The 15327-nt window shown below is 48.9% G+C and overlaps 1 protein-coding gene across 3 annotated transcripts in view; it reads left to right on the forward strand.

The window, feature by feature from the left end:
• CDCA7L (cell division cycle associated 7 like) overlaps window positions 1-15327 on the forward strand; it is a 39303-nt gene that overhangs the window by 3176 nt on the left and 20800 nt on the right. The window contains exon 1 of one of the 3 annotated variants that reach the window (XM_083189113.1): window positions 13839-14010. The exons of 1 other annotated variant lie outside the window; for it this stretch is intronic. In XM_083189113.1, the coding sequence (XP_083045239.1) occupies window positions 13978-14010 (33 nt within the window). In that variant the 5' untranslated portion in view covers window positions 13839-13977. Of the gene's footprint in view, window positions 1-13838; window positions 14011-14245; window positions 14306-15327 lie in introns of those variants that run through there. One more of the 3 variants, XM_083189114.1, reaches the window with a different exon arrangement.

Raw genomic sequence — 15327 nt, forward strand, 5'->3', positions numbered from 1 at the left:
CTTGAAAAAGTGCGCTAGTCGCACGAAACGCGTTGGACCGAAGAGACCACACCAGCCTGCCTACCCGATACCCGACCTGAAACATTCGCTCGCGGCCGCAGCGTCACTTCCGGCGACTTCCGGTACTCAGCGGGAGAAGACGCCGGGCATCAAGCCACGTGGAACACAGCCGCGAAACAACAACAAGCGGCTGCCGCAGCATTGGCAGGCCCGGCACCCCAGCCCCAAGCAACACAGCCGCAAACACCAACTAGCGGCTGTCCCAGAACTGGATGTTATCTCCATCATAACAACAGCAGGAGATACACCGATCTGGAGTAAAGGTAGGGTCACACAGGGAAAGTAAGCTGGACACACTCTTTTTAATCAAACCACCAAATATTCCCCAAAAGGGTGTAAACATTCTATACACTAACCCCTTTGTTTCACAGGTACCACTCAATATCAATACCTCCCCCCCCCCTTTCTTTTTAACAACCTGCACATTAACTCCTCCCCTTTTTGCACCAAGCGCTCTTTAAAAACCCTTTGGCAACTTCATATCAATAAGAGCTGCTCTTCCTAGCGCAGTAACCATTACCCCAATCTAACCAGTCAGCCTGGCCAGGGGTCCTGGCCACCCCCCCCCCCCCTCCAGGACTTACCTGACCAGGCTGAAGCCTGGTGCTGTCCTCGATGCCCCTGGGCGGTGGGCATCGAGCTGATCTTTGTGTAAAAAATAGAATAATAAACTATTGTCTTATACTGTGGAACTATGTGTCCCAGCAATCCTCCCCCGCATGCTGGGACTTGGGGAACCACAAGTCCCAGCATGTGGGGCATTAAAGTGCCCGCTGGCACTTGTAGTTCCACAGTACAAGAAATAGTTAAATAAACACACTGACAACCCTGAAAAAAAGGGATTTTTGTAAGAACTTACCGTTCAAATCCCTTTCTCTGATATGGTCCTGGTGACACAGCTCAACATTGGGATGTAGGAGGGTCCGTAGGAGCCAGGCACCTATCCTAAAGCTTTTGGAGGGTAGGCTCCTCCCTTCTGCATCCCAGACTCCTCAGTTCAATCTTTCAAAGCCACTGGAATACATTAACTCAGTACAAACGCCTGCACATATTATATGCACAATTTCAAAATAACTTTTAACCATATATAACATGAAACATCATGAACTTGGAATACTTACTGAGCGTAAGGGAGGGATCGCTGTGTCACCAGGACCATATCAGAGAAAGGGATTCGAACGGTAAGTTCCTACAAAAATCCCTTTTTCTCTTTCAATGGTCCTGGTGACACAGCTCAACATTGGGACGTTCCAGAGCCGGTCCTTTGGGTGGGTACGCTCAGGTCTGCAGCTCTCATCACTGCTTGCCCGAATGATGCGTCCTCCGACGCGAACTCATGGAACCTATAGAATTTGGCAAACGTATGAACAGATGACCAAGTGGCAGCCCTGCAAACCTGCTCCGCTGTTGCCCCATGTCGAACCGCCCAAGAGGTGGCGACTGACCTGGTGGTATGCGCATTAATCCTGGCCGGCACAGGCCTACCAACTTTAGTATATGCAAAAGCAATTACCGAATGCAACCACCTAGCAATGGACTGCTTAGAAACAGGCCAACCAATTTTGTGTACATCATACAAAACTAGCAAAGTATCAGTCTTCCTGACACTCTTTACTCTGTCCACATAAATGCGCAAGGCGCGCACAACATCCAAATTCCTCAATTTGTCCCTTTTCCTAGAACCCTCTGGGGGTTGAAACACAGGCAGAAATATCTCCTGATTTAGATGAAAAGCAGAGACTACTTTTGGTAAAAATTGGGGTACTGTCCGAAGGACAGCCCTATCACCATGAAATATAAGGAAGGGAGACTTGCAGGACAATGCTCCCAACTCCGATACTCTTTTTGCTGACGCCACCGCCAACAAAAATACCAGTTTCCATGTAAGGAATTTAAGGTCAGCCGACCTTAACGGCTCAAAAGGCGCCTTTTGAAGACACTCTAGAACCAGAGATAAATCCCATGGTGCTACTCGTTGCTTGTAGGGAGGTTTCAATCGAGAAACCCCCTGCAGGAAGGTCTGTACTTCCGGTAACAATGCTATCCTTCTTTGGAAATAAATTGACAAGGCCGAGATCTGCACTTTGAGTGACTGAAGGCTTAACCCAGATGAAAAGCCATCCTGCAAAAACTCCAGCAATTTAGCCAATCTAAATCGCGATGTGTGTGACTTCTGCCTTTTACACCACCTAATATAGGTCTTCCAGACCCTATAATAATTTGCAGATACTGACTTTCTAGCTTTAATCATGGTGTTAACCACAGCCTCTGAGAACCCTTTGTTCTTCAAGATGGCGGTTTCAACAGCCAAGCCGTCAAATTTAGCCGAGCTGAATCCAGATGGTTGAACGGTCCTTGGTTTAGAAGGTCTGACCTCAGAGGTAGACGCCACGAGTCCACAGACAATCTCTGAAGCCTCGAGTACCAGGACCTCCTTGGCCAATCTGGGGCCACTAAGATCACCGGAATTGTCTGGGCCTGGATCTTTTTCAACACTCTTGCCAGCATTGGAACTGGCGGGAAGACATAAAGTAGATTCCCCTCCCAGGGGATGGTCATAGCATCCACTGCTTCTGCCAGTGGATCTCTCGTCCTGGCATAGAACCTGGGCACCTGATGGTTGAACCTTGATGCCATCAGGTCCACATCCGGAGTTCCCCATTTCAGTGTAATCTGAAGAAATATTTGTGGGTTCAGACTCCATTCTCCTTCCAGCAGCTCCTCCCTGCTCAGGAAGTCGGCCTCTATATTCTCCACCCCTGGGATATATATTGCTGACAACGCTGGAACATTCTGTTCCGCCCACAAGAAGATCCGGGATACCTCCCACATAGCCAGCTTGCTGCGTGTGCCTCCCTGGTGATTCAGATACGCCACAGCTGTGGCGTTGTCGGTCTGAATCCTTAAAGGGAGCCCCTGTAATCTTTCTACTGCCAGGAAAATCACCTTCCACACAGCCCTCAGTTGCAGGATGTTGATCGGCAAGGCAGACTCCTCCGAGGTCCATAAGCCCTGCAGACGCAGGTCCAAGACAACTGCCCCCCAGCCCCTGAGACTGGCGTTGGTAGTGACTACCAGCCAGCTCCAGGACTGCAGAGACCGACCCCACTGAAGGGAATCCACCTCCATCCACCATTTCAGGGAAGACCGAGTTTCTGGAGACAACATTATGTGTTCTGACTTCATGGTCTGAGTATTCCCCGACCAGGCTGTCAGAATGTTCCACTGGAACACTCGAGAGTGGAACCTGGCGAACTGTAACGTCTCGAAAGACGCCACCATCTTCCCCAGCAGCTTAAGACACCTCCAAATTGATTTGCTCTGAGACCCGAGGATCTCCTGGACCAAAGCAGCCAGGTCCCTGGCTTTTGCCTCTGGCAGAAATACCCGATGTAGAGGGTATCCAGAGCAACTCCCAGGAACTGGAGTCTCTGTGACGGTGCCAACTGAGACTTTTTTAAATTTAAAAGCCAACCGTGAGCCTGCAAAAACCCGATGGCCTCTGCCAAGTGACTCTTTAACTTTTCCGCTGTTTCTGCTTTGAACAGCAGGTCGTCCAAATATGGAATCACAGTGATTCCCCTCTGTCGAAGCACTGCCGCCATTACTGACATTATCTTGGTGAATACCCTTGGCGCTGTAGCCAGACCGAAGGGCAACGCCTGGAATTGCAAATGCAGGTCTCCTATCGCAAACCTCAATAGAGTCTGATGTTCCGGATGGATAGGAACATGAAGGTATGCGTCCTGGACATCCATGGACGCCAAAAATTCTCCCTGGTCCAGGCTTAGCAGCACTGACCATAGAGACTCCATTTTGAAATGGTCTACCCACAAATGGATATTTAATGACTTTAAATTGAGAATCGGTCTGAAAGACCCGTCTGGTTTGGGCACCAGAAACAGAGTGGAATAAAAGCCTTTTTTCCACTCCACTCTGGGGACCGGGATCACCACACCCTTCTCTAAAAGAGAGTGAGCCGCTCCCAAGAGAGCTGTACGGAGCCGAGCCTCCTTTGGTAGTGGTGTGGGAATGAATCTTCTCGGAGGAAGACCTTTGAAGGGAATTCTGTAACCCTGGGATATAATGTCTAATACCCAGGAATCCTGGTCTAACAATGCCCATGCGTCCCTGAACTGTGACAGACGCCCCCCCACCCTTACCACCGCCGGGCAAATCCCCTGGTAGTCATGCGGCGGGTTTGTCCTCTCCTTTGGTGTTTGGTTTCTTATGAAAGGAACCGAATTTAGACTTTGGGGCCTTGCCCCTAGAGGACTGAAACTTTCCCCTAAAGGACTGTCCTCAAAAGGACGCCCCTCCTCTAGGGGAGGGCCGAAAAGACGGCCTAAAAGCAGAAAACCTTGATGTCTGCTTGGCTGCAGGGGCCGGCAGGAAGGTACTTTTGCCACCCATGGCCTGCTTAATAATTTCTTCCAGTTCTGAACCAAACAACAGCTTTCCTTTAAAAGCTAATGCCTCTAAGGCCTTCTTAGACTCGTTATCCGCCTCCCAGGCTTTAGGCCAGAGCACTCTCCTGGCATTGGCGGACACAGTGGAAACTCTGGCAGCCATTTTGAGAGCTTCCTCCTCAGCCTCAAGCACATACTTTGCAGCTGCTTTAAGCTTCTCCGCAAGTAACAACACACAAGGATCAGCATGTAAAATAGTGCACAGGTCATTGGCCCACACAATCATGGCCTTAGAGACCCAGGCTGAAGCAATCAGAGGGCGGAGTGTGTAGCCCACCCCTTCAAAAATTGCCTTGAGGTTACCCTCCAGCTTTTTATCTACGGGGTCCTTAAAGGCTGCTCCCCCCTGCACTGGCAGCACAGTGGCTTTTGACAAACGTGCCACAGAAGCATCTACCACTGGGACTTTCTCCCAGAGGTCTGCATGAGCTTCAGGCATGGGATATAAACTTAAAAATCTCTTTGGCATCTGCAGCCTTTTATCGGGCGTTTTCCAAGTCCCTTTCAATAAATCCTGTAAACCTTCATCTGCAGGGAAGGTAACAGCTTCCTTACGCTGCCGTTTAAACACACCTTTTGCAGGAGTTTTATCTTCCACAGACAAATTCAAAGCCTGTTTTACAGCAGTAATCAAATCCTCCACCCCTGCGGCAGAGGAATCCTCAGAATCATCACCCTGCTCCCAGGGAATGTCTGCATATTCTCCTTCCTCTTCAGCAACAAGTAAAGGCACTGAATAAGACCTTTTAGGGGTCCCCACAGCATCAACATCTATTTTGTCTAGTAATTCACTAAACCTGTTAATCCCTTTTGCAGTATCCTGCATGACCTGAAGGAAGCCAGGATCTGCCTGGGTCAGAGGCAAGGAGCCAGAGGACTGCTGAGATGATGACATAGGTCTCTGAGAATCTACCAAGACATCACTCTGTCTGTCCAGCAATTGCACTAAAGCATTCACAGACCTGCCCAGGGCACTGGCCCTCGCAGGCTCCAATTGCTCTACCCTCTGGGGTTCACTCCCCATGGGTCTCACAGCAGCGCAAGCAATACACAAGCCCCCTTGGCCATCTGCTCAGGGACAAAATTTAGTGTACAAACACTGCAAGCGCTCAATGTATTAAGGGCTCCCTCCCCCAAAACCACAGACTGATGCTCAGACATGATGTAAAATAACACAGTCACAGCGCATTCACTGTACAGGCGTTTATACCGAGCCAATGCACCCAGTCACTTATCTGTCTGATGGTTTCAGATGTGGGGAAAGCGATGCCCAGGAAATCCAAACACTCTTCCAGGATCTGTCAGCCAGCTCAGCTCCGCTGCAAGCGTTCCGAATGGCGCCAAAACAGAGTGAGGGAAGGGACCAAGTCCCTGCTGCAGTGGGGTCCGTGACTTTTGGCGCCAACCACCCCCAGACAGCCGCTCCCATTGCAGGATCTCCTAGTTCCAGTATCTCCCCCTCAGCTGGGGACCACTTGGAACATGCCTGTAACACACTGCTGTCCTCTCATACAGGAGCTCAGTGTGTAAGCTCCGCAGAAAATGGCCGCTGCCATCACGGAGCGCCTGTCCCCCATGATCCCCACCTAGCGTGGAGCCGGTTTCAGATCGCTCCGGAGCCCAGGCAGCTTCTTAAAAGAAGCTGTAAGCGCTGCACAGGGAGGCCAGACAGCGTCTCCCCTGTGCACAGCGAGCTGACAGGACGCGCTTCTGTCAGCTCCTGCTGCGCTGTCAGTGTGAGGATTCAGTGAGAATCCTCACACTGTGCCTACCTAACTAGCTGTAAAAGTTAATAAAATAATAAAAACCCTAACTAACTCTAATCCTTCGGCTGCTCCGGCAGCCCTTTAGAATAGCACACACTCCAGTGGGCACCTAACACGAACTGAGGAGTCTGGGATGCAGAAGGGAGGAGCCTACCCTCCAAAAGCTTTAGGATAGGTGCCTGGCTCCTACGGACCCTCCTACATCCCAATGTTGAGCTGTGTCACCAGGACCATTGAAAGAGAAAGAAAAGTTTAATTCATACATTACACAAACACACTGATACCTATCTTGAGCCCGTAGGTAGCCCTTGGTCTTGGTACGGTGTCCTGGTCCATGTCGGCGGCATCTATGCCGATTCTGTAGGTGCTCCAAGGCCCGAGCACCCACGGAAATTGATTAGCACCCACGGACCCGAGTCCCGATTATGGCCCGCCATATTAACTTGCTAGTTTGCGGCCACCTGGGAAACAGTATGACGGGAAGAGCGTATTCTGTCCGCGGAGTACCTGCATTGTGGGGGCATTTATGTATCTGGAACTCTGTTGCCGTAATTTGAATATTGGAGACAACTGTGCTCCGTAATATAAATTGGTATTATTCTATGGCCACACCCCTTCCCCATGAAGCCATTCCTCTATATTTTTGGCTTGAGCACCCACCAGCAAAAACATAAATCGGCACCTATGGTCGGCAGTGTCAAGTAATCCATAGGGGACCTGTGAAGGCAAATTATACTTGCATGTCTCCTGTGGCGAAGATCTGGTCCTCTTCTCTCCTGAAGTAGTCCAGGTCTTCGCAAAATAAAAAAGCGCTAGTGTCCCGGCGGTCCCCTGACGCATGCTGATACGAGACGCAGAGATCTTTCATCTTCCGTGCCTCTCCTCCGAATGATTCTATTGGCTGCCTAGCGGCCAATCAGAAGTCGATTTTCGTGGGCCTCAGAAGAATTAGATGCTGCTGGGGCCAAAATGGACAATATGGCGCAGTGCTGGAACTAAGGGTGCCAGATTATCAGTGGTGTACTTGTATTTAAGGAGATATTTAGAGATATGTTTACTCTGTTGTATTCATATACAATATCAGTTTTTGGGGTAAAACCAATTACTGTAAGTACTAGATTGGTCCTGAGAGCCAAATTACATTTGCAATCGGTACTTATGTAATATCTGGGCTCCCGTTTTTCTAATGAGACCGCGTCCCCTCGCCACACTTTATAAAATCGACTCCATGCGTAGTTGGATAGTAGGGGTATGAAAAAATGGGGTGCATTTAACATGGGAGCCCAGATAATACATAAGTACCTTGCAATCTAATTAAATTTAAGGCCCATACACACTAGAAGATTATCTTTCCAATATAGCTGGTTGGAATGAAAATCTAGAAAATTTTAGTAACAAATTACAATCAATCATTTGCTCCTAAAAGTTGGAACATGGACAAAAGCAGTCTTCTGCATAAATAGATGTAACCAATTTGTCTGAATGATCATTTTCGTCTATTTTCCATGTTTAGGAGCAAATGGTCAATTGTCATTTGCTCCCAAAAATGTCAAGATTTTTATTCCAACCAGCCAGATTGGAAAGATAATTTTCTTGTGTATGGACCTTAACTTCCCCCTGGTACCCGATATGTCTGGATTAACCCTTTGAGTGCCAACATTTCTGCAAGAGACTCAAAATATCTGGAAAAAAAAAATGCCAGCATCGCTCATATTTGTTATATAAATTTAAATAAAAATGTTGTGCAAAAAAGATTATATTTCCTATATAAATGCAAAAATTACAGGAGACAATTTTTACACCTATTTTGACAAATTAACACTCAAATAGGGGTATTCAATGCTCTGGCGAGCGCAAGGTAGCGAATCCTGTTTTGGATTCGCTGTGCGCTCGCCAGGAAAAATCGCTCCTCTTACATTCGTGAGCCTCCCCCAGCCCACACTATTCAATGCGTCAGGGGCTCGCTGCCCCTGACGTCGAATATAGGCGAATACAGTAGTGGCGAATCCCCGTGTCCCCCCCCGCACAGCCCGCAGCAGGAGCGCAGCAGCAGTCCTCCGGCTCCGGCAGCCCCAGCGCTGACATCACCGTGCTGTGGCTGCCGGAGCTAAAGGCCTGCTGCTGCTGCGTCCCTGTTCTGAGGCTGTGCGGTGGCTCCCTGCATGAGTGAGGGGGGCAGGCGGCAGGCGAATATGGCATGGCGGAGGGAGCCCGCGCACAGCTCCCCCGCCTCTGGCCAGCCAATCAGCTGCAGTGGCGAATCCCCGTGTCCCCCCCCCCCCCCCCCCGCACAGCCCGCAGCAGCAGTCCTCCGGCTCCGGCAGCCCCAGCGCTGACATCACCGTGCTGTGGCTGCCAGAGCCAAAGGTATACTGCTGCTGGGGTCCCTGTTCTGAGGCTGTGCGGGGGCTCCCTGCGACATCAGTGAGCCCCCCGCTGGAGAATCTCAGCAGCAGGGGGGAAAAGTGCCATGGCAAAGGGGGCGGGCGAATGTGGCATGGCGGAGGGAGAGCACTACAGTACGTTCAGCTCCCCCGCCTCTGCTCACTGAAAGCAGCAGTGGCTGCTATCTGCAAAAGATTCGGGCTGCTGCTGCTGGTCCCGTCCCTGTCAGCTTGTCCCCCGCATATCTCTCCCCCCTCCCGTCCCGTCCCCTCACCTCCCTCCCCTCACCTCACCCCCAGCAGAAGGGCTTGCAGGGTGCTGCTGGGGTCGGAGCCGCTGCACTCACTGGTCCCGATCATCGGGATCAGTGTGCAGTGAATATATGAATATTAATGAGCGGCTCCGGCTCTCGGCCCCCTGCTGGCGAATGTTTAAAAAAAAAAAAAAAAAAAATATTGTTTAAAAAAATATATATATATATTAAAAATATATTCATGTGCTGCAAGTATATGAATCAAAATAGCATGCCCCTTCATAGGAAAAATATTCTGATTTTTTAACACCAAAAAAAAAATTAAAAACGCTTTAATTTAAAAGATCACATTACAGTTCACCTAAAAAAGATGACGAATGCTAAACGGAGAATCATGGCGAAAATCAATGGAGAAAGCAGTTCTCCATTTGAGCATTGAATACACTGTCGGCGAATTCCACTAAAAACCCCATTGAAAATCACAGGCGAATTGTGGAGAATAATTTATGGCGAATCGGCAGACATTCGCTGTTCATTTGTGGCGAATTGCCTCCATTGAATAGGGAGAATTGTTTTTTCTAACAGAAAATTCGCCGTAAACCCAGCGAATTGCCAGATTCACTGAAAAAAAACGGCGAATCTGAGGCATTGAATACTGGCCAAAGGGTTAAAATAGGTGCCTGATCATCAAGTGCTGGATCATTGGACCTCTAGTAATAAACTGTAGACAGATTTTGTTAAAATGCCCTCTTCCGCCTACAGATATATTGAGCACTTGCTGTGCTGCCATATGCCTGTGATTGATGTTGTACAAACCCGCCAACTTGCTTGCCATAAATCAGCAAGTGTGTGCCCAGCTTTATTTTATGTAAAATACATTCTCATCAAGGGTTAGATGCAGCAAATCCTTTTCTGTGGCCAAACTTCTGAATATACCATTTTCTGAGGGTTTGGCCACTTACCACACATAGGGCATGATTCTGACCTGTGTGCTGGGTTGTGAATGACGCTAGTGATGGCTTGCCACTGAATGCTGTTTGCAAGGTGATTGACAGCCGGTGGCGCCTGGCTGTTGATAGGGAGAGCCGCTAACATCAGCAGCGGCCTCCATCTTCCTACAGCCATTGGAGTGCGTGGCGGGGAACAGGGGGAATTCCATTTGAGGGTGAGTGATTGCTAATGGTTTTCCCTATGTGCACACCTGCGAACATATTTGCAGCCGTGTACAAGGTATGGGATTGACAGGGTGCGGGGTGGAGTTAACCTGATTGCTGGTTTCCAAAGATTCGCATTCCAGCAATCAGGTCTGAATCAGGCCCATAGACCAAGCAACAGAATGCAATAGATTCAGGGGCTTTGATGTGGGGGGAGGGGGGGGGGGGGGGGGGGGGGCAATGCCATCTTTGAATGGCAATTCCCTGCAGAAGCCTATGGGCCCATCTTTCTACTGACAGAGATCCAATTGGAAACCTAACACACCAAGCAGCGTGTGCGGTGCTGGAAGTGTTCTGATTAGATCTGCATGCACAGATAGGACTCTGGCTCATAGACACAGATGTTCTCTCATTGTAAAGTACATCTCTTACTGCAAGAGCCGTCCTTTGTGCTATTCTCATGAATACGGTGTTACTAAACACTGCTGTACCTGCGGTGAGTGGCGGGAGGCTACATGATGCTTCCCGCCCCAATTCCCAATTGAGTGCGCATATAATATCTTTGTCGCTCTCTTTATTGACCTTGCAATGTATCTTGCTGCTTGCTAAAAACTTGAAACTTTGATACAATAGACACAGGCACTGATCACATAGATGGCATACCATGACTGATAACTACATGAATTGCCCTTTCCTGTTTCTCATCTTACCTATCTGATCACTCTTTCACTGTTCGCTTCTCTGACTCTACTTCTTCTTCACTACCTCTGTCAGTTGGAGTTCTGCAAGGCTCAGTCTTAGGTCCTCTGCTTTTCTCAATCTATACTTCCTCTCTTGGCAAACGAATCAGCTTTCGGATTTCAGTATCACTTATATGCGGATGATACTCAAATCTATCTATCAACCCCAGACTTGTCACCAGTGGTTTTGGGCCAAGTCTCTGAATGTCTCTCTGCCATCTCATCTTGGATGTCTTCTCGCCAACTCAAACTTAATATTTCCAAAACGGAATTACATATATTCCCGCCAACTAAGAACAGTTACCATCCTGACATCTCCATCGCTGTTGACAACTCGACAATCCACCCTACCCCACAAGCTTGTTGCTTAGGGGTCATCCTCGACTCTGAACTGTCCTTTGTTCCCCACATTCAGGGCGGGATTCTCTGTCGCTTACCGCTGCGGCCAGGGTCCAGTCTCCTCCACGATGTGTGCTCCGGATATTCTCTATCAGTCGTCGGCGTCTCGGCGCGTCCTGCACTTCCGCATTCTTGTTTTTTTCTCTATGCGCGCGCCTCCCCATAAGTTAACATTGGGGAGCCGTGCTGTGCATATTCTGTATGCCCCGCTGCGATACTTACTGCGGGTGTTTTATTTGCCACAAAGGTATGGCGAAGAGGTATTAAATGAGGAAGAGAGGGATCTAGGTGTCACTATTTCAGGGGACTTAAAAGCAGGTAGGCAATGTAACAAAGCAATGAAAAAGGCAAGTCAGATGCTTGGTTGCATAGGGAGAGGTATCAGCAGTAGAAAGAAAGAAGTAATAATGCCACTGTATAGGTCATTGGTGTTCAGTTCTGGAGGCCATATCTCCAGAAGGATATAAATACATTAGAGACTGTACAAAGAAGAGCAACTAAAATGGTGCATGGCCTACATCACAAAACGTACCAGGAAAGACTAAAAGATCTTAATATGTATACTTTAGAGCAGAGAAGGGAAAGGGGGGACATGATAGAAACTTTCAAATATATCAAGGGCTTTAACAAGGTACAGGTGGGAGACATTCTTCACAGGAAGAGGAGCAACAGAACACGAGGACATGCACTGAAACTAGAGGGAGGAAGATTCAGGGGAAATGTGAGGAAGAATTTTTTCACAGAAAGAGTAGTAGATAAGTGGAATAGCCTCCCAACAGAGGTGGTAGACGCAAATACAGTAGTACAATTTAAACATGCTTGGGATAAGCATATTGATATCCTTACAAAAAAATAAGGATCAAATATGGTTTGAGGTAACATGATTAAAAAAAGGGGCAGACTAGATGGGCCAAGTGGTTCTTATCTGCCGTCAAATTCTATGTTTCTATGTATGTTGTTTATTGGGTACTTGTTTCCTAGCACGGCCACAATCGCGGGCATCGTGTACCTTAAAGTTAAGGTACACGATGCCCGCAATGGACCCGATTTCCTTTGAAATCAGGTCCATTTTGCCGGCAAAGGAAAAATCGCGGGCATCACGTCGGTCGCGGCCATTAACATTGCCCCCGACGCGATGGCCGCGATTTTGCCATAGGCTTCAATGTTAAAATAATTTTTAACATTGAAATCGGGAGCATCGCGTCGGTCTTGTGCCATTATAATGGCACAAGATGAGATGGACTTGATTAAGTCCATCTCACATAGGAAACAATGTGCAATGGGCCAATATGACCCATTTCACATTGTATATGGCCCCGTCGTTACCCCACGATTGACGCGAGCCCGAAGCGTGGCGAGCGAGGGGCGGTGGTGCGCGTCCTCCGACCTTTTCATTCCCCTACTATCCACGTCGGCGTGGAGTGGAGTTGAGAATATAAAGTGTGGTGAGCGCAGCGAGCCACCGAGCCCGAAGCGTGGCGAGCGCAGCGAGCCCCGCGAAGGGACGCGTAAACCTGTGAATCTAATGTAAAATCGGGTCCCAGGGACCCTGTTCACATTTGATTCAATTAAAAAATCGGGTCGGTCGCATCGCATGCGATTTGGTCGAATGCGATCGACACGATTTTTCCGACACGACCACCCCGATGGAAATCTGTGTGGCCGTGCTAGGAAACAAGTACCGTTTATTGTCCTGGCATATGTGTTAGGTCTTTTAAATGTATGTCACAGTTATTTCATTGTTTTAATAAAGCATTATTTAATTCTTTATTGTTGGTTTGGTAATTTACTTGAGTGTTTGGTCAAGAGGTCTGTGGGAGAATTAGATAAAATTATGTGCCTCAGGTGTGAGGTGCATTTGTGGGAGTTATGTCTAATTTTTCAATCCATATTGAAAAGCACATACCTCCTTAGAGAACACAGCAATTGTTCTGAGGTAATATTTGTTTCAAAAAAGTGAACTTGGCTGTGAGGTATTTTTGTTTTAATAATTCAATAATAAATTGTGGTACTTGTGTAGTTTCACGGCGCCAGCACTGCGGGATCTCGCTAGTCTTGCAAGATCCCAGCGCAGCTCAGCTCCAGCAGCAGGGACAGCGCTGTCCCTGCTGTAGGTATAGGGCATCGCCGCCTGCAGCTGGCGAAGTCGACAGCTGCAGGCGGCAGAACGGTCAGCGATGCTGACCGTTCATAAATCTGGCAGGAGGCTGGGGCGCAGTGCAAAATATCGCCCCTGCGCTATGCCTCCTGCCCCACACCGCCGGCGTTAGAGTAAACGCTCGGCGGGTGTGATAGATCAGGGGAAGCGCTATTCCCTGCTATAACGCACGGGGATAGCGCAGATTCCCCTGATCGCCATATAATAAATCTACCCCACAGTTTGTTTTAACACTGTCTGCCATTGTAAAGCGCAATGGAATCTGCTGCGCTATATAAGAAATTGTAAATAAATAAATAATTACTATGGAAGCACCCAGCAGCAGCCATGTACACTACATAGTAATAATAGCAGCAGCCAGCAGCACAGACAGACAGACCCTCTCGCACCGGTGTAGACCTGGGGGTGAGTGACTGGTGGGTGTGGCGTGAGTTCCTGCACTTTCGTGAGTGGGCGTGCCTGTCCCCCTCCCTCCTCCCGTCCTGCACTGAGATTTGGTGCCTGGAGGCGGACGGGTACATGTGTTAATTGCGGGCCGGCTGCTGCATCTGTTGCCCCCATACAGTGTGTGACGGCGCTGGACCCCCGCCACCATGGACTCAGCAGCAGCAGCAGCTGCAAAGAAGGTGAGAACCCGCCAGGGTTATACACCCGGATCGCCTGTGTGACTGCTCCACGTGTGCGGCTGGGGGTTGTGCTGCTGCTGGGGATTTGGCGCCAGTGTGGAGCGGAAGCATGGGTGCTGTGCGGCATGTATTGAGCAGGCAGCTGCAGCGCTGAGAACACCCTTATTCCCCCACTGACTGGTTCCACATATCGCCAGCGTGATGCATGCAATGTCTCTGTACATAACCATCTCTGTAACTAGTTATCGTGCTGCCAACAACAATACTGAGGATCCTGCCTCCAGCATTGTGCAGGGTGCATGCTCCGCGTGTTGTATATGGTCTTTAGGTCGACCACTGAAGGTTGACATGGCTTAGGTTGTCATGGATGGAAGGTCGACATTGAAAAGGTCAACATGGGTTTTTTCAATTTTTTTATTTTATTTTTGTGGGCCGACAGGCAGTATATGATGCCCTACCATCCCCTAGGGTCTGGAGGGAGAATGCCTGAAGCATGGTGAGCGGATTCCCCCCCTGGCCAGCGATATTATATATTTTTTCCACAGGGGGTGGACGACTTTCCATAGCAGGGCGCTATGGAAAGCCATCCTCCCCATTGCTCATCTGCTGGTTATACCCAGGCACATGGCAGCTTTCAAACTGAAAGCTGCTCAAACAAGTAAACTGAGCTGCTTTCAGCTCAAAATCGCCCAGTGTGTATGGGCCTTTAGGCCCAATTCAGACCTGCTTCCTGGGCTGTAAGTGTTTGCAGCCGTGCACACGGGAACATTTATGTACCATTGAATGAGTCTTTCCCCCTACTTACTACGCTGTGAGCCAGGACTCACTCTGCGCTGCAAAGCCGTGGGGGGGAGAAGGCCACTGATGTCAGCGGCCCTCCCTCCCGATGACCGGGGAATGCGTGCGTTTTCTGTGGAGCACATAGAACTCTGATGGCACGCCCCCAAACAGCCACCTGCTGTCAATCAAACAGTGAGTCTTGTGAGCGCTGGCATTCTGTCATCTACCTGTCGACCTTTTGCACATTGACATGTCTGTTTTTCCTTTTTCTATCAAACTGATACTGCACTGGCTAGGGCACCATACTGTAGATCAGTGTTGGCAAAGCCCACCTTCACAGCATGCATCAAACCGTTGATTGTTAACCATTTGATGGTATGCTAGAGCGTGTGGTTGTGCTGTGTGCCCAGTTGTTACTTCTGCAGCTGCTGCATAAACCATCAGTAGCTTTTGGAAAGAAGCATGCGATGATGGACCCATCTCAATTCTGGCATTGAATGGGTATAGAATCTCAATCGAATCAGAAACATGGATTGG

Source organism: Crinia signifera, chromosome 5 (assembly GCF_055691185.1).
Source record: "Crinia signifera chromosome 5, ASM5569118v1, whole genome shotgun sequence".
Classification (NCBI taxonomy): Eukaryota; Metazoa; Chordata; class Amphibia; order Anura; family Myobatrachidae; genus Crinia; species Crinia signifera.